This window comes from Taudactylus pleione, unplaced genomic scaffold (genome assembly GCF_031769625.1).
Source record: "Taudactylus pleione unplaced genomic scaffold, aTauple2 ptg000093l, whole genome shotgun sequence".
Taxonomy (NCBI): domain Eukaryota; kingdom Metazoa; phylum Chordata; class Amphibia; order Anura; family Myobatrachidae; genus Taudactylus; species Taudactylus pleione.
In genome coordinates, this window is record NW_028284495.1 from 34493766 (window position 1) to 34513391 (window position 19626).

The following is a 19626-nucleotide window of genomic DNA, read 5'->3' on the forward strand; positions in this document are numbered from 1 at the left end:
CTGATACTGATGACTCCTATTCAGTGGCAAACGCAGGATTTCTAGTGGGGGGTTTACAAATGCTTGATTTTAGAGTGAGGGTGGCCATGAAGAGGACATAATTACCACTTATCCAGCTTTAATATGCTTCATACAAAGTGTATTGTGTGTCATAATTCCAGCATATACAGGACCAGAGATCACAGTAAGCCATTAAATGTGTCATACATAGTGTATTGTGTGTCATAATTCCAGCATATACAGAACCAGTGATCACAGTAACCCATTATATGTGTCATACATAGTGTCTTGTGTTTCATAATTCCAGCATATACAGGACCAGTGATCACAGTAAGCCAATAAATGTGGCAGTAGGGCCATCCTGCCTGAGCTGAATGTTTTAATTTAGATGTGGGCTCCATTCCATGGCATGGGAGCAAGTCCGGGAGCAGCAGAAGAACCTAGCACTGCCCTGGCCATATACTGTATGTAAATATTAGGCTCTATAGTAGTGCATCCCTAACAGTGCATGTTTCCCAAATCCCATAATTGGTGCACAGGTGTATTTATTACTGTCTGATACGTGTTAAAAGATCCACAGGTGGTGCTAATTATTTCATTTATGATACTGAGAAGAACATGCAGCACTAGTAAAATTCCATTATATTACTATTTCTATTGTGGTCATGGTGTGGGCTGGGAAGGGGGGTTTCCAGGCAGATGGAAAACCCCCCTGCGTTTGCCTATGCTATTTATGTACTCTTATGTTACTCCTGCTAGATGCCTGTAGCCTGTTCAGCGGAATAAAGACGATGGTCACATTAAAAACATTAAATACATGAATAGTTTACATTAATATTTAGAAGCCATATAAATATAGCTTGGATAAGCCAGAAGCAGGGGCATATTAATAGAGGAGGGGGCCCGTGTGCAATCTCCATCCAGGGACCCCCTGCTCTCTACGGCACACTGAGCACAACAGTAGACTCTGGACACTAGTCTGTCACAGAGAGTACTGAGCATGTGCAGGTCACCGGGGAAATGGTGCTGCAGCTATTTCCCAAGTGATTCCCTACTGCGTATGCGCGAACGCTGGGAAAATTTCCACAGTAATTTTCCAGGTGATTTGTACAGCTATACTACCACTGATGTGGGACTCTGGAGATGCAAGTATTGAATAAGTGGGTGCAGGGTGTGTGGTGTGGGCCCATATGCACGGCACACCCTGCACCCATTATAGATATGCCACTGACCAGAAGGCTGCAAGCAGCCTTCTTAGTATTACTAATGTATTATTGTACCCAGTACATCACTGGATACATCAATGTTCCTGGTGGGAAAAGTTTGGGTAATCTCCTCAACTGTGTTCTCAATTTCCCAAATGCTATGCCTCCATGTCAAGTCATGTTCCCTCATTGACTTTGTAGATCTTGGCAAGATCCATCAGGGATAAACTAGGGATACTTCTGCCTTACTCTATACAAATGACTTGTAACAACCCATTCACATACATTAGTTGTGGCACTATATAAATAAAAAAATAAAAAAATCAATAATAATTAGGCATGCCATATCATCCCTTTAGTTTGGGATACGGGTTATGTGGCTGATTCATACCAAGTGAAATAGAGACTTAAAGTCAGCCAGCCACAGAATCTGTGTAATTCATATGAGTCTCCAATTAAAGGGATGATACAGTATTTGTTGTAATCTATTTATAATAGGGTGCCATAAGGAATCTGCAATGCCATACAAAGTGCCTGAAATAAAACAAAACAAACATAACAGGACCTAAAGCATATACACAACTAAGTACATTACAGGCATAATAGAAAAAACATATACTGTACATAGTCATTTCTACAACACCTGCACTGGCTGATCTGTACCCACCATTTGATGGGCGCAGGAAATAGGTTCAAAGCCACTTATTGCAAAAAGAATACCAAGGTGAGGAGATGATAGCGTAAGAAAGATAGTGTAAGATATAGTAAAAATACTGTATGGAGGTTGCATAAAGCTGAAACAAAAGTACTTTGAAATTGAAATTTAAATGTCCTCCCATCTATGTTGAGAGGTATCATGGACGCAGTTGTCCAAGAAGCATATGTGCCTGTCAGGTTAGATCACTCAACCACTGGTGCAAAGACCAGGCCCCAGAACAATAGCCAAGCTCATGGCTCCAGCCACATCCACCATAGTCACATTGTGACTGATTGGCCACATACTGTATTTCTTTGGGGTCTCAAATTAAGTACTGTAGCATCCTAATGAAAGATGTAGGGAGATATGCAAAAAAAGTAATGTATCCCAACTGTTTTGTACCACAGCACCAACTAATCAACTAACAACAGTATTAATGACATATTTAAAATTTTGTTTGTGTTAAGGGTCAAATTTAACTATTAGCATACATAATAAAAACGGGTATTAAAACTTTTATAATTTTGTTTAACAGCACATAACTAGCAAAATAATATTACAGTTAAAATAAATAACTGTTAATAAATAAATGTTAGGGACCCACCTGTATAAGGTTCACCGTGACGTGGTAGGTGGGCAAACATCTTTTGCCAAACATGTACTAAGAAACCTTACATTTAAAACCATGTTAATTATTGCAGTCTATTATAGATATTTTGATCATTTGTATTCTTAGTGCTTATAGTGTGCACCTGCTCCTCCCCCCCCTCTCCTTTTTGCTGTAGAACTACTAGTCTCAGCATGGTAGCACCTATTATCATGTTTAATATTAGGATGTGCAGACCAGCCCCTCCCAATAAATAAATAACTACTGTAGAATTAGTGGTGTTTTTATAAAATATAACTTGTAATTGATTGAGAAATATGTTATTATTTTAAAACGTAGCTACAATTTGCAAAGCTGGCTAAATTATGCAGGAAAATAACATCTCCTGTGCAGAATAATGGATAGTATGCTTACGTTTGTTTAATTGGTTATTTATAAAATTTATTTCAACAATAGTAAAACTTAGTCCAAATTCATAAACAGATTGGGTCTGATTAACATTGAGGATAAAGAACAATTTGCCCAACCCCCTTCCCCTGTCCCATCCTTCCCAGGACACCGGCGCGCCAAACCCCCAAAACACATTGTAGTAATTTTTTTTGTTAGGAGCGTGTCTGGCCACACCTCCCTGAGTTTGCCACGCCCCCCATAAGTACCATGGCCCAGCAAAGCTGTCGGCAGCCCTGAATGCAAATGCATTTATATATTTTTGCAAAAGTGGAAAATACTGGCTGCTTTGCATGTACTGTAGCAAACAAATATTGGGTAGCTTTGTATTTACCCTGAACATTAGAATCAAGCTAGGACACGACCCTTCCCAATTATAAATTTAACTGCACATTTTAATCCACACCATCTGCACCGTAACATGGTTACTTCCAAGGTGCAAATTGCTCCTTTCTTTGCTCCTACTTCTGGCTTTGAATCCTTTAAGTGCCCCTTTAAATAAAGAGCTTGTTTGAGGGAAAAGTAACAGAACTTACACTATATGTCTGTATTTACTGTTAGATGTTATATATTAAAGTGTGAGAATTTGACAGTCTGCTACAGTATGTCTGATTAATAAACAAATCTGTGTATTACCTGTAGAACAAAAAGCTGCTAGATGGGTCGAATATAAGCAGCTCAATTACAGAGAGGTCATTGCACTAGTGTATATTAATGTTCCCCTTGTTACAAAGCAATGTAATAAATATGTTGAGTATATTTCAGCAGAGTGGGTATGAAGAGAACAGAACATCTGTCCCTTTCCTCTCCAAATGAATAATCTCTGGGATTCTGTCCAGCTTAACCCTGTAACCCTATTGTTATTATGTACCTTCTGGCTCCTTCCATCATTTCCTATGGGAGACCTTCACACAAATAGGCTCATTACATTTAGAATATTGAAATCTATTTTCTATTTACATATAACTGTTTTATAGCTCCATATTAACTTGAGATGAAAGAAAGTTCTGAAATGGTTTAACAAAATATTCTCCATGTTCCGCATAAGGCCTCAACATTATTCACGTTTTCACCAAAGTATCTGCGTTCCCAGGATGACTCTACCCGCACTGCACAGCTGAATGAACTGAACATGATTGTTCCATCTCTATTTGTAATTCCTGTGTTTCAGATTTACAAATATAGCGAGAAACAGCATTCAGAGGAACAGCGAGAGAAACGATGGAATATTGTATTGCCAGAACGTCACATTTCACCAAAACTTAAGTCATCCCTAATGCTGGGTACACACTACGATGAAGGATGGGTCAGCAGACTGATCCGGCATGCTAGATGCCGATTGGTAAGCTACAGATGTAGCCACGCTCATGGCATGACTAGTGTGGTAATCGCTGGCTGCGATGTGTCACAGCCTGGCGAGTACTGCACTATGCCACAATGCATGTGCTCCTGTGCATGCACTGTGGCAACAATTAGCATGGCTACATCTGTATAGTATATACACTTACCAATCGGCTGCTCAATGAGTCTGGGCTGACATCACACATGGGCGGCCATTCGAATTTGCCTCCCCAGTTGAGAGGTCAGCATCCGCAGGTACCTACAGCAAGTGTACAGGCGGTCGGCGTGTTGCCCATACACACATGCAGATGCACTGATATATCTTTCAGATATATCGACAGCAGCTGTGCTGCAGAGCTGACCTTGTACAGTATGTTTGTGAATGACATCGTTCACAAATATATCAGGTTGTCATACCCACCGATGCACTGACAATATATCACACATCGATAGAAAAAGAAATATATTGCCAAGTGTGTACCCAGCATAATAGATATCCCTAAACTATTCTGAAGTTCTAATTGAAAAGTATATATATCTTTGCTAGGGTATGCAGTCGGGAAGTCAGCGGACCTAATCCCGATAGCCAGCTTCCAAGCTGCTTTATCCCGGCAAGGGTTAAATGACAGGAGACTGGCATCCCGATGGAAGGGATGACGGGCTCCTGGCGCGGACAGTAGCGAGGGGGGAGGGTTAGGTTTATGGCTCCCGGGGGGGACTTAGGGTTAGGCACCCCCCCCAGAGGTTAGGGTTAGGCAGCGGGGAAAGGGGGGGGGGTTAGGTTTAGGCACTTGGGGAAGGTTAGGATTAGGCACCCCTAATTAGGGTTAGGAGAGGGAATTAGGTTAGTCTATACTTACCTTAGGGACAACTAGGATTTTCACCCATGTCGGGCAGCCGCTGTCGGGATTCTAACAGCTGGACTTGCGTCCGGCAGTTAGAATCCCGACAGTGGCTGCCCGACATAGGTGAAAATCCCAATCGTCCCTAAGGTAATACCGATTCCCTTTGCTAGGTATGCTTTTAGTTACAGCTCACTGTGCATCCTAAGTATCTTCATGTTTATTAAGCAGTAAATGTCCAATACAAAAGTGTATGCTTTTTTTTTTCCCAGCAGCAAGGTTCATATCACATAAAGCAGTGTTTTTGTCTCCTGCGGTTTGTGTTCTCCCGGGCACAGTGCACAGTAATCAGAGACTATGATTCATCTATCTCACAGCCACCATTGTTTTTACTGAAAACAGATTCTAGTTTGTAGCAACAACATTTCCAGTTTCCTCCATAACCTTAAGAGACTTGACAGAGAATCCTGTGCATATTTCAGGTGATGTTCTTTTGGCCAATAAAACAATGTTTTGAAACCAATTAGTTCATTAAGTGTAATAATGAACCCAGTACCAGTGGAACAGACTTGCAGTGTTCGTGTGGATTGCACATGAGTTGGAGCTGAGTTTTTCTTGCCAGGAACTATCAGACAAATGTCTGATCAGGAAAACCTGTAATTTACTCAGAACTGGTTTAAACTCATAACAGAAGTGTTCTCTCATCTGATCTGTCTGATTCTGTGTCTGATATGTAGTGAAGAAGACATGATATTCTCTCGAAGGTAAGATATTTTTCAATTTCTATTTTAAGAAACATGTTGACAACAATGGCATTTACATTTAGTTTATTATTGATCTATGTTTGAATAGAATATAAGATGTAACAGATCACAGCAGTCGAACCTGCTATTATTCTATTCCGCTAATCAAATATATTTGTCCATAATGATTTTCTAGTAGCTCTTATGTGAACTAAATAAATAAATATCAAATTGTCCATTTATTTGATTAAGTACAAAAAAGTTACAAGAAACTTGAATACACATATAGAGCAGGTTGGGTAGGAGATGCCAGCGCTCGGGATCCCGGCAGCCATAATCCCAATGCCGGCATCCCGACAGGGTTTGGATACTGACACCTGTCGGTTGGTATGCTAACCATCCCCCTCTTTCTATCTCTACCTCTAACCCTAACCCTCCCTCCCCTAGTGCCTAAACCTAACCTCACCCTTCCCGCACCCTAATCCTAACCCTTCCTCCTTAGTGCCTAACCCTAACCCTCCCCTAGTGCCTAACCCCTAACCCTCCTACTAACCCCGCTACTTACCTTCGGATGCCTGCTCCAGGATGCCAGGGCTGGGATTTTGACAGGTGTTGGGGTTCCGGTGCCTGTATTCTAAGCGCCAGCCTCCCATGTGCCGGGATATTGAATGTGTTCCTTTAGAGCAAGTCAGATATGTGATGGTTATTTCATATAGAATTTGGCACCATAATATAGGTTCCCAGGAGTCTCCCATCACTTCTCTGTACTTTCATAGTATCCTGCTCCTTTCTCTATTATTATTAACATTTCCCTATACAGGCCAGTATTCAATAAGTTTCGCACCCGCGATACTTTTTCACCTGCCGGACATGTTTTGGGTGCGGAAACTTTTTGCGCGCGTCCCCGTAATTCCCCGTATACAATAAGAAAGTACACGAAAACAGCACCCGGCGATACTTGAACAGGCAGAAAGTCCTCTCCAAAATGGGGTAAGCAGCCTGGCACCCCCCAAAAGATGCACTGACATGGGGGATCACTATGGTCACTCCCGAATTGGCCTGCTGAAGGTATTTGGTGTATTTAAATGGTCTCAATAGGTGCTGTTTTGTGTATTTGCATAAGGGGTGAAGAATAGCATTTTGTTGTATTTTTTGGAGAAAATAACTACTCCCAGCAAATTTTGGGGACCTGAAAATGCCCCAGCATATTTTAAAGTTGCTAAAGTAAAGTTTAAAAAATCATGAAAAATCCACCTACCGCAAGCACCTGCAATCAAAAAAACACCTGGGACATACTTGGGGACCCCCTGGAGTCTATTTTGTTAGTTTTTAACTTTGTCCCCCAACTTTGTTTTTTTTTCGCCCCCAAAAATGAAAGTAATTTTTTGGGGTATTAAGTCTTTTTTTTTTTAAAAAATTGCAGTTTAACTTTGGGGGTCTGTTTTAAGGCTGCACGGGGGTTCCCGCAACATTGCACTCCAAAACCCCAATTCTGCACTTTTTCCGCATGCTATTCATAGGCAAAACTTTTCCGCCGGGTACATTGCATTGACTTTCCGCCTGGGCGAAAAGTCGCAGAAATTGAGTACAGCAAATAGTTTTCGCCTGGTGAAATGACGTCACCCACGATACTTTTTCGCCAAAATTGAATTTTCGCCTCAAATTGAATACGGCCCATGGTGTTAGCATGATCCGCAGCACTTTGCATTTGGAGACAAACACTAATAAACAAGACTGGATATTAACAGACAAACAAGTAAGAGATCTCAAGGTGCCCACACATATAGCGACATTTTACTCAATCTTGCCGATTCCGACACATTGGAATGACAGATCATGTAAAATATGACCAAATCGTGAGGAAATCGTGAGTCCCCACTCACAATCAAGATGCGATGCGCGTCCCCGCTGGCCGCACATCGCATCTTCAGATGTGCCGTCCAGTAGGGCAGATCTGACAATCTAGGACACAATGCACTGTAAAAAGTCTGACTGCAGGAGAGATCGTTTGAAGATTGGACACCAAATCGTGTGCATATCATGTGGAGATCATGTGCAGAGCTGCCGGGGAGAGTTTCAAGGGAAATCGTACACAAATTGTACACATCGGCTGATCGTGAGCACATCGGTATATGTGTGGGCACCTTCAGGGCTTGATTTAGAGTTGTACTCTATAAGCATCGCTGCTGCACCTTTGGACGCAGCAGCAATGCCAAAATATGCTAATGCAGCAGGAGGCATCTGAAGAAAATAGACACCTCCTGCCGGCATCGCAGATACGAGTGCTGTGTCCAAAGACGCAGCATCTGACCACCATCGCGATCATTGGTCCGGATTGTTGGGAACAAAAGCCTAAAGAAGATGTAGCAATAGAATGTGTGAGGAAAGGAAGCATTTGTGGCAAGTGTAGGGCTCTAAAGAATCTTGGAGGAGCATGGGAGTAGAGAGATGGGATAGTGACCTAACAGAGTTTTGGTCAGAATAGGTTTTTTCAAAATGGAAGTAAGAGCCACATGATGAAACAAATATGGAAAAATAACAGTGAGTAGAGAGAGATAACAGATGTTAGCAGCGGCGGCTCCTACCTGTGACCTCCCGGGGGGGGATCTTGGTTTTCTGCCAGTCTGTGCAGTCAGCTTGTGCACATGGGCTGAATCATAATGCCGCACATAAGCACAAAATGAAAAGCAGCCCAGGCTTTTAAGGACTGCATCAGCTGCAGCCACTAGAAGCCAGATATAGCTGTAGTTATAGCAGGGAGGTGGCTTCCCATTGGAAGTGTTGTCTCAACAAAGTCAGAACCAGAACAAAGTTTGGGGAAAATAAGATGAAAGCCTTGGATAACATAGTGACAAGAGTCAGAGTACTGGGAAGGGGCAAGGAGAGGAAATGTGAACTATTAGATAGGCACAATGAGAATATAGATGATAACTTGAAGTAATGATGGGGATGTCAGAGGATAAGGAATGACTTAGCTAGACGGAGGGATGTTTAAAAAATTATAGTTGTGGTCCTGGGGAGAGTAGACCACAACTTAAGAATAAGGTGTCAAAAATCTAAATAGTGTGTACTTCAAAAGATAGGAACATGAAAGATCAAACTGTTAGCAGGTTTCTAAATAAATGTGCAGTGAGGAGTGGGGGGGGGGTGGATCTCATGTCTTTGCTTCAAGGGCTAACAGTGCAGGTGAAGTATAGTCTACAATCTGAAAGGGCTGCAAATAAGACAGTGTCCAGTTGTGTAGGCCAAGTTTCTATTATTACTAGAAGGCTTCGGTTCTTTCCCCCAGTCTTGCCAGCTTCAAACATGCACTTAAAGCACACTTTTTCCTTCTGATACTGTATGCTGTCCCTTATCTTGTGTACAGATTCATCGACTGGCAAACTGCCTCCCCTTATCTACACTTACTAAGGGCTGCAGCAAGGAAAGTGTGGCTGGTGCCTTCCCCAGGGCATGATGCCCTAGAGGCGACACAGCCTTGGCCATTAATTGTAGAAAATGAGAGCTCTGCCCCGCCCTGATCAATGTATGATGCTCCGGACTATCTGCACATCTCCCCTCCTCTTTCAGCTGTTTACTATGGGGCTAGTGTTTGGATGTAAAGCTGTTGTATGGATGGTGGGAAACACTCTACCTTGAAAAACTTGATGTGATATACAGTAAAAAAAAGTCTTTATGGTGATATTGCACCAGTTTCCAGCTGATCTACCCCTGACTCTAATCAAACTATGGCAAAGTGTTCAGTATCAGTATGTAGATTAAATTATCAAGATATCAATAGATTTAATCCGTTTTCATATTTATATAATGATCATAATAGCTGAACAGTTGACAGGGGTCAACTCCACCACTACAGTAGAGGAAGTATAGGGAACCATGTGTCAAAAAATGATCCTTGTAAGCACTAATCTTACTTAGAAGTAGGGGTGAGCGGGTTCGGATTTCTGAAATCCGAACCCCCCCGAGCCCCCCCGATCCGAGTCCGATCCGAGTCAGGCTCGACTTTTCCCGCCTGACTCGGATCTGAAATCGAGGCAAAACGTCATCATCCCGCCTTCCGAGTCTCGCGGGTTTTGGATCCTATATAAGGTACCCGCGTCGGCGCCATTTTCTCACTCGGCTGTGGACAGTGAAGAGGGAGGGTGGGAGTTAGGGCTGTGTAGTGTAGTGTAGTGTAGTGCTGCTGTTGTCCACTACTTCAAAGTCCATAGGGGCTGGCTGTGTTGTGCTGTGCTGCTGTTGTTAATAGGGGCTGTGTCCACTACTTCAAAGTCCATAGGGGCTGGCTGGACTGTGTTGTGCAGTCAGTTCTCCATAGGGGCTGTGTCCACTCCAAAGTCCTGTGCAGTGTCCCAGTCCTAAAGGAGTGCTGTAGTGTTGTCCAGGGGGTGCTCTGTCCATCAGGGGTGCTCCCCCCAAGTGCTAAAAAAATAATATATTTTCTGTGTTTGTGAATTGTGTGCGCAGTAGCCGCACGTGCATCAACAAAGTAGTGCCAAGCGTGCGCCTGTGTCATAAGTAAAGGGCCGGCTGGCTTGACCGTTAAAGGGTGCTGTAACCCCCGAAAGTACACTCCAGTCCAAACCAAAAAAAAATTATTTTCTGTGTTTGTGAATTGTGTGCGCAGTAGCCGCACGTGCATCAACAAAGTAGTGCCAAGCGTGCGCCTGTGTCATAAGTAAAGGGCCGGCTGGCTTGACCGTTAAGGGTGCTGTAACCCCCGAAAGTACACTCCAGTCCAAACCAAAAAAAAAATTATTTTCTGTGTTTGTGAATTGTGTGCGCAGTAGCCGCACGTGCATCAACAAAGTAGTGCCAAGAGTGCGCCTGTGTCATAAGTAAAGGGCCGGCTGGCTTGACCGTTAAGGGTGCTGTAACCCCCGAAAGTACACTCCAGTCCAAACCAAAAAAAAAATTATTTTCTGTGTTTGTGAATTGTGTGCGCAGTAGCCGCACGTGCATCAACAAAGTAGTGCCAAGCGTGCACCTGTGTCATAAGTAAAGGGCCGGCTGGCTTGACCGTTAAGGGTGCTGTAACCCCCGAAAGTACACTCCAGTCCAAACCAAAAAAAAAATTATTTTCTGTGTTTGTGAATTGTGTGCGCAGTAGCCGCACGTGCATCAACAAAGTAGTGCCAAGCGTGCGCCTGTGTCATAAGTAAAGGGCCGGCTGGCTTGACCGTTAAAGGGTGCTGTAACCCCCAAAGTACACTCCAGTCCAAACCAAAAAAAAAATTATTTTCTGTGTTTGTGAATTGTGTGCGCAGTAGCCGCACGTGCATCAACAAAGTAGTGCCAAGCGTGCGCCTGTGTCATAAGTAAAGGGCCGGCTGGCTTGACCGTTAAAGGGTGCTGTAACCCCCGAAAGTACACTCCAGTCCAAACCAAAAAAAAATTATTTTCTGTGTTTGTGAATTGTGTGCGCAGTAGCCGCACGTGCATCAACAAAGTAGTGCCAAGCGTGCGCCTGTGTCATAAGTAAAGGGCCGGCTGGCTTGACCGTTAAAGGGTGCTGTAACCCCCAAAGTACACTCCAGTCCAAACCAAAAAAAAAAATATTTTCTGTGTTTTGTGAATTGTGTGCGCAGTAGCCGCACGTGCATCAACAAAGTAGTGCCAAGCGTGCGCCTGTGTCATAAGTAAAGGGCCGGCTGGCTTGACCGTTAAAGGGTGCTGTAACCCCCGAAAGTACACTCCAGTCCAAACCAAAAAAAAATTATTTTCTGTGTTTGTGAATTGTGTGCGCAGTAGCCGCACGTGCATCAACAAAGTAGTGCCAAGCGTGCGCCTGTGTCATAAGTAAAGGGCTGGCTGGCTTGACCGTTAAAGGGTGCTGTAACCCCCGAAAGTACACTCCAGTCCAAACCAAAAAAAAATTATTTTCTGTGTTTGTGAATTGTGTGCGCAGTAGCCGCACGTGCATCAACAAAGTAGTGCCAAGCGTGCGCCTGTGTCATAAGTAAAGGGCCGGCTGGCTTGACCGTTAAGGGTGCTGTAACCCCCGAAAGTACACTCCAGTCCAAACCAAAAAAAAATTATTTTCTGTGTTTGTGAATTGTGTGCGCAGTAGCCGCACGTGCATCAACAAAGTAGTGCCAAGAGTGCGCTTGTGTCATAAGTAAAGGGCCGGCTGGCTTGACCGTTAAAGGGTGCTGTAACCCCCAAAAGTACACTCCAGTCCAAACCAAAAAAAAATTATTTTCTGTGTTTGTGAATTGTGTGCGCAGTAGCCGCACGTGCATCAACAAAGTAGTGCCAAGCGTGCGCCTGTGTCATAAGTAAAGGGCCGGCTGGCTTGACCGTTAAGGGTGCTGTAACCCCCGAAAGTACACTCCAGTCCAAACCAAAAAAAAAATTATTTTCTGTGTTTGTGAATTGTGTGCGCAGTAGCCGCACGTGCATCAACAAAGTAGTGCCAAGCGTGCGCCTGTGTCATAAGTAAAGGGCCGGCTGGCTTGACCATTAAAGGGTGCTGTAACCCCCAAAGTACACTCCAGTCCAAACCAAAAAAAAAATTATTTTCTGTGTTTGTGAATTGTGTGCGCAGTAGCCGCACGTGCATCAACAAAGTAGTGCCAAGCGTGCGCCTGTGTCATAAGTAAAGGGCCGGCTGGCTTGACCGTTAAAGGGTGCTGTAACCCCCGAAAGTACACTCCAGTCCAAACCAAAAAAAAATTATTTTCTGTGTTTGTGAATTGTGTGCGCAGTAGCCGCACGTGCATCAACAAAGTAGTGCCAAGCGTGCGCCTGTGTCATAAATAAAGGGCCGGCTGGCTTGACCGTTAAAGGGTGCTGTAACCCCCAAAGTACACTCCAGTCCAAACCAAAAAAAAAATTATTTTCTGTTTGTGAATTGTGTGCGCAGTAGCCGCACGTGCATCAACAAAGTAGTGCCAAGCGTGCGCCTGTGTCATAAGTAAAGGGCCGGCTGGCTTGACCGTTAAAGGGTGCTGTAATCCCCGAAAGTACACTCCAGTCCAAACCAAAAAAAAATTATTTTCTGTGTTTGTGAATTGTGTGCGCAGTAGCCGCACGTGCATCAACAAAGTAGTGCCAAGCGTGCGCCTGTGTCATAAGTAAAGGGCCGGCTGGATTGACCGTTAAAGGGTGCTGTAACCCCCGAAAGTACACTCCAGTCCAAACCAAAAAAAAATTATTTTCTGTGTTTGTGAATTGTGTGCGCAGTAGCCGCACGTGCATCAACAAAGTAGTGCCAAGCGTGCGCCTGTGTCATAAGTAAAGGGCCGGCTGGCTTGACCGTTAAAGGGTGCTGTAACCCCCGAAAGTACACTCCAGTCCAAACCAAAAAAAATTTATTTTCTGTGTTTGTGAATTGTGTGCGCAGTAGCCGCACGTGCATCAACAAAGTAGTGCCAAGAGTGCGCCTGTGTCATAAGTAAAGGGCCGGCTGGCTTGACCGTTAAAGGGTGCTGTAACCCACAAAGTACACTCCAGTCCAAACCAAAAAAAAAAATATTTTCTGTGTTTAGCCGCATGTATATATCAAATCGATATAACATAAATGGAGGACCAAACTTTCTCCGATAAAAATAAAATAGAGAAAGATCAAGAACCACTTCCTCCTAGTGCTGAAGCTGCTGCCACTAGTCATGACATAGACGATAACATGCCATCAACGTCGTCTGCCAAGGCCGATGCCCAATGTCATAGTAGAGGGCACATACAATCCCAAATGGCAAAGTTCAGGAAAATGACCTTGAAAAAGACATTTAAATCAGCTGAAGAGAAACGTAAACTTGCCAATATGCCATTTACGACACGGAGTGGCAAGGAACGGCTAAGGTCGATCCCTAGTATGTTCATGACTAGTGGTTCAGCTTCACATGACGATGGAAGCCCTCCTCCCACTAAAAAAATCAAAAGAGTTAAGCTGGCAAAAGCACAGCGAAGAACTGTGCTTTCTAAGAAGATATCACAAATCCCCAAGGAGAGTCCAAGTGTGGTGGTGGTTGCGATGCCTGACCTTCCCAGCACTGGACGGGAAGAGGTGGCTCTTTCCACCATTTGCACGCCCCCTGCAAGTGCTGAAAGGAGCACCCACAGTCCACTTGCTGATATGCAAATTGAAGATGTCACTGTTGAAGTACAACAGGATGAGGATACTGGTGTAGCTGGCGCTGAGGAGGAAGTTGGCGAGGAGGATTCTGATGGTGATGTGGTTTGTTTAAATCAGGCTCCGGGGGAGACAGTTGTTGTCCGTGGGATGAAAAAGCCCATCACGGTCATGCCTGGGCAGAAGACCAAACATTCCACCTCTTTGGTCTGGCAATATTTCTATCCAAATCCGGACAACAACTGTCTTGCCATATGTACCATATGTAAAGGTGAAATAAGTAGGGGTAGGGACGTCAACCACCTAGGAACATCCTCCCTTATACGGCACCTGCAGCGCGTTCAGAAAAAGTTACTGTCAAGTTCAGAAACTTTGGCTAAGACCGTAAGCAGTCCAGGGACACCTAAATCCCGTTGTCCTGTTGTATCCAAGCGCCTGCAAACCACACCGTCAACTCCCTCCTCGTCAATTTCCTCCTTAGTCAGGATCGGAAGTAGTCCTGCAGGCCATGTCACTGGCATGACTGACTCTCCTATCCGGGATTCCTCTGGAGGATCCTGCATTGCTACGCCTACTGCTGCCGCTGCTGCTGTTGCTGCTGCTGGGAGTCGTTCATCATCCCAGAGAGGAAGTAGGAACACCACTACTTTTACTAAACAATTGACCCTCCAACAGTCCTTAGCGAGGAGGATGTAGTACGACAGCAGTCATCCTGAAGCAAAACGTATAACTGAGGCCTTGACTGCTATGTTGGTGTTAGACGTGCGTCCGGTATCCGCCATTAGTGCAGTGGGATTTAGACAATTGATGGAGGTAGTGTGTCCCCGGTTCCAAATCCCGTCTAGATTCCACTTCACTAGGCAGGCGATACCGAGACTGTACAGAAACGTCAGAAAAAGTGTCCTCAGTGTCCTGAAAAATGCCGTTGTACACAATGTCCACTTAACCACGGACATGTGGACAAGTGGAACAGGGCAGACTAAGGACTATATGACTGTGACAGCCCACTGGGTAGATGTATCACCTTACGCAGCAACAGCAGCAGCGTCACCAGTAGCAGCATCTCAGAAACGCCAGCTCGTTACAAGGCAGGCTACGCTGTGTATCACCGGTTTCAGTAAGAGGCACACCGCCGACAACCTCTTAGAGAAACTGAGGGAAATCATCGCCCAGTGGCTTACCCCACTTAGACTCTCCTGGGGATTTGTGATATCTGACAATGCCACCAATATTGTGCGGGCATTACATCTGGGCAAATTCCAGCACGTCCCATGTTTTGCTCACACAATAAACTTGGTGGTGCAGAATTTTCTGAAAAGCGACAGGGGCGTGCAGGAGACGCTTTGGGTGGCCCGAAAAATTTCTGGCCACTTTCGCCATTCAGCGACTGCGTGCCGAAGACTGGAGCGCCAGCAAACACTCTTGAACCTGCCCCGCCATCACCTGAAGCAAGAGGTTGTGACGCGGTGGAACTCAACCCTCTGTATGCTTCAGAGGATGGAGGAGCAGCAAAAGGCCATACAAGCCTATACATCCACCTATGACATAGGCAAAGGAGGGGGTATGCACCTGACTCAAGCGCAGTGGAGAATGATTTCCGTGTTGTGCAAGGTTCTCCAGCCCTTCGAACTTGCCACACGTGAAGTCAGTTCAGACACTGCCAGCTTGAGTCAGGTCATTCCCCTCATCAGGCTTTTGCAGAAGCAGCTGGAGAAAGTGAAGGAGGAGCTAAGACGGAGCGATTCCGCTCGGCATGTGGGACTTGTGGATGAAGCCCTTCATTCGCTTTGCCAGGATTCCAGGGTGGTCAATCTGTTGAAATCAGACCACTACGTTTTGGCCACCGTGCTCGATCCTAGGTTTAAAGCCTATGTGGTGTCTCTCTTTCCGGCCGACACAAGCCTGCAGAGGTGCAAAGACCTGCTGGTGAACACACTGTCAGCTGAAGCGGAACGTGACACGTCAACGGCTCCTTCTTCATTTTCTCCTGCAACTGGGGCTGCCAGGAAAAAACTTAGGTATCCTAAGCAACCCGCTGGCGGTGATGCAGGGCAGGCAGGACCAAGTTTGGACATCTGGTCCGGACTGAAGGACCTGGCAACAATTTCTGACATGTCTACTGTCACTGCATATGATACTGTCACCATTGACAGAATGGTGGAGGATTACATCGGTGACAGCATCCAAGTAGGCATGGCAGACAGTCCATACCTGTACTGGCAGGAAAAAGAGGCAATTTGGAGGCCCCTGTACAAACTGGCTCTATTTTACCTGAGTTGCCCCCCCTCCAGTGTGTACTCCGAAAGAGTGTTTAGTGCAGCCGGGACCTTGTCAGCGAAAGGCGTAGGAGGTTGCTTCCACAGAATGTGGAGAAGATGATGTTCATCAAAATGAATTATCAGCTCTTCCAGGGAGACCAGCCTCCAGAAGGTACAGAGGGACCTGTGGTGGTGGATTCAAGTGGGGACGAGTTAATACTTTGTGAGGATGAGGATGTACACACTGAAGAGGGTGAGGAATCGGTGGATGAGGAGGATGAGGATGACATCTTGCCTCCATAGAGCCAGTTTGTGCAGGGACACATTAATTGCCAGCTTGTTTTGTGGGGGCCCAAACGAACCAATCATTTCAGCCACAGTTGTGTGGCAGACCCTGGCGCTGAAATGATTGGTTTGTTAAAGTGTGCATGTCCTGTTTATACAACATAAGGGTGGGTGGGAGGGCCCAAGGACAATTCCATCTTGCACCTCTTTTTTTTCTTTGCATTATGTACAGTTTGGGGCCTAGTTTTTCAAACTGCCATCCTGTCTGCCACTGCAGTTTCACGCCTAGATGGGTCACGTGTTTGTGCCGCCCACTCGTGTCGCTTAGCATAGTCATCCAGCTACCTCGGTGCAACGTTTTGGACATAAAAACACTATTGTGAGGTGTGAGGTGTTCAGAATAGACTGGAAATGAGTGGAAATTAAGGTTATTGAGGTTAATAATTGCATAGGAGCAGAAAAACCTACAAATTCTGTGATTTTAGCTGTTTTTATGCTTTTTTTCAAAAAAATACAGATCCAAAACACAAAACCCAGAACCCAAAACACGGAAGGGTGGTTTTGGCAAAACCAATCCAGATCCAAAACACGAAGAAAGATCCAGATCGAAAACCAAAACACAAAACACGAAAAGTGGCCGGTGCACACCCCTACTTAGAAGAAACATCACACTTTACTACTTTGTTTTGTTTTGTTTTTTTAAGAAAATAAAACCATTATGGAGTTAAACAAAATAGTTACTCATTGAAGAGCCCTATCTCTCCTTACACCTAGGTAACTGGCAGTAGTGTCTGTAATCCTGTGCCATCAGAGTACAATGCCCGATTTAACCTGGACATCTAGTGCTGTATGTCAGTGAGAAGCTACACAGAACTTAGACAATGTTGCAACATTAGTTTGTTTAGAAAACACTTAAAATAACAGGCTACAATTTGTATCAAAATTCATTGCCAAGAGGAAACCAGTAAATGTGAGTAGCTTTATTTTATTTATTCGATCAGTACAGCTTCATTGTTTTAAACCATATTTTGTAAGTGATCAATACTATATACTAATATTGGGAAATATTTTAAGACTATAAAGAAAACTTAAAGGGGCAGCTTAGTCCAAAGTATTACTATTAGAAATAACAAGAAAGTAAATCAAAATATGCAGTACTGTATGCTATCTTTAGTTCATATTTAACAATTATTATTTTCAATAATACTCCCAAACTATGTGTGCAGTAATAGTGTAAAAAGCAGAGATTTACTAGCTACCTATACTTCACTTATAATAATTCTAATATGTACAAGTATTTGCAGGGATCTTTTTTTCTTGTTGATATATTTTAGGCCATGGCTGCATATGGGCATTTATACTACAAAGGTGATATTGTAGTTAATAAAACTGGTAGTTGTAGTTAATAAAACTATTGATATGTCTACTAATATTACTAAGAAGTGGCAGGTCCTACAAAGGACTTTGCTCCATTTTCGACAAACTTGCACACTTCTCAGTTTCCACATAGAAAAAAAAATCCCTTTATTACATTAACAAAGCTAAGCTAAATGTTAGCATACGTGGAATATTTTCTAAACATCTTGAAGACAAAATTGAAGGACTTAAGTTTTTTTTATACTATGCTTGGTAAATGTGTTTATTTTATGTAATGGTAAAATGTCACAATTAATAGTGTAATATACAAATGTTTAGAGGCACATATTACAAGGAGGCATGTAGGGTGCGGTGAATGAAAGAAAATAGCACCAAATCATTATCATCATCATCATTTATTTATATGGCGCCATAAGTGTTCCGCAGCACCTTACAAAGTACATAAACAAATAAGTAACCAGTGATTTACAATACAATGCAGGACATGGACATGGATAATAAACATTGCTATATTAGCGACCTCTACGCTCACATAAGCAGCCAAGTGTTAGTTGCCCTAGTGGGGAGTAAGAGATAAATGAAATTACAGTAGGGAGAAGCACAAGAGGGTAGAGGGCCCTGCTCGAAAGAGCTTACATTCTTTAAGGGAGGGGCAGACAAAAACAGGAGTGACACAGATGGGGTAGGCGGGGAGGAAGTAAGATGTAGCAGCAAGTTAGGATGAGAGCTGGAAGGCTTTAATGAAGTAGTGGGTCTTAAGAGCTTGTTTGAAAGAATCTAGAGAGGTGCAGAGTCTGATGGGGAGAAGGAGGGAGTTCCAAAGGTGGGGAGCAGGGAGTGGGAGGAAGTAATCAATTGGCATGAAAGGCGGCGTGTATTAAGTGAACGAAGAGGGCGGACAGAAGAGTGAAGGGAGATGAGATCAGAGATGTAAATAGGAGAGGAATGGGTGGGGGCTTTGTAAGTGAGTGTGAGAACCTTAAGGGGGGATGGGATAGGCTGCCTTTGTGCACTCTCACCCATAGCGCTAAAATATCTAGTTACAGCACTGCACTGCAAGATAGTGAGTTGTCCTTCTTAGTCTATCATTGTATTGCTGTGTGTTGTTCCTAGTTATAGTATGTCAATTTGTACTGTATTATACTTATAGGTCAAGTGATGCTGTTACTATGTTTAGTCCATGTACAATGTTGCATAAAGTTTATGGCGCCTTAAAAATAAAAGACTAATAATAAAAAAGACATATGAATAGAAGGGAGTTTGTTACAGATGGCCTGATTCAGAATTGTATGCAGTAATGTTGAGTATTGAGGCACCCATTGGCTGCACTATCGGCAGATACATTGTACACGCCTATAGTATGGGTTTATGGCCACCGGTGTCAGTGGAACTGCGTCTTTAGATGCAAATTCCTCACACTAAACACCCTCGACACACCACCTGCCTCCTTTAGCCACCCCCTCACAGCAAGGGCATTTCTAGAGAGGAGAGGCCCAATGTGCAGTCTCTGTCCGGGCCCCCTCCTTTCTCTCCAGTGGGCAGCAGCGCTCAGTGCTACACCTGTAGACTCTGTGCACAGGTCACCGGAAAAAAGGCACAGCTGTCCTTTTCCCGGTGATTCCCCTAGTGTATATGCAGTGGCCATTTTTCAGGTGTTTTGTCCAGCGCTACAGCCCAACGCGGGACTTCGGAGGGGTAAGTATAAAACATAAAGGTGCAGGGTTCCCCGGACCCAGGGGCCCATGTGCAT

The 19626-nt window shown here is 44.1% G+C and overlaps 1 protein-coding gene across 1 annotated transcript in view; it reads left to right on the forward strand.

Annotated features, from left to right (window-relative positions):
• The first annotated feature begins 5858 nt into the window (after window positions 1-5858).
• ARHGAP28 (Rho GTPase activating protein 28) overlaps window positions 5859-19626 on the forward strand; it is a 253189-nt gene continuing 239421 nt past the window's right edge. Inside the window, exon 1 of the mRNA XM_088469667.1 lies at window positions 5859-5903. Within this exon, the coding sequence (XP_088325793.1) occupies window positions 5887-5903 (17 nt within the window). The 5' untranslated portion in view covers window positions 5859-5886. The remainder of the gene's footprint in view (window positions 5904-19626) is intronic.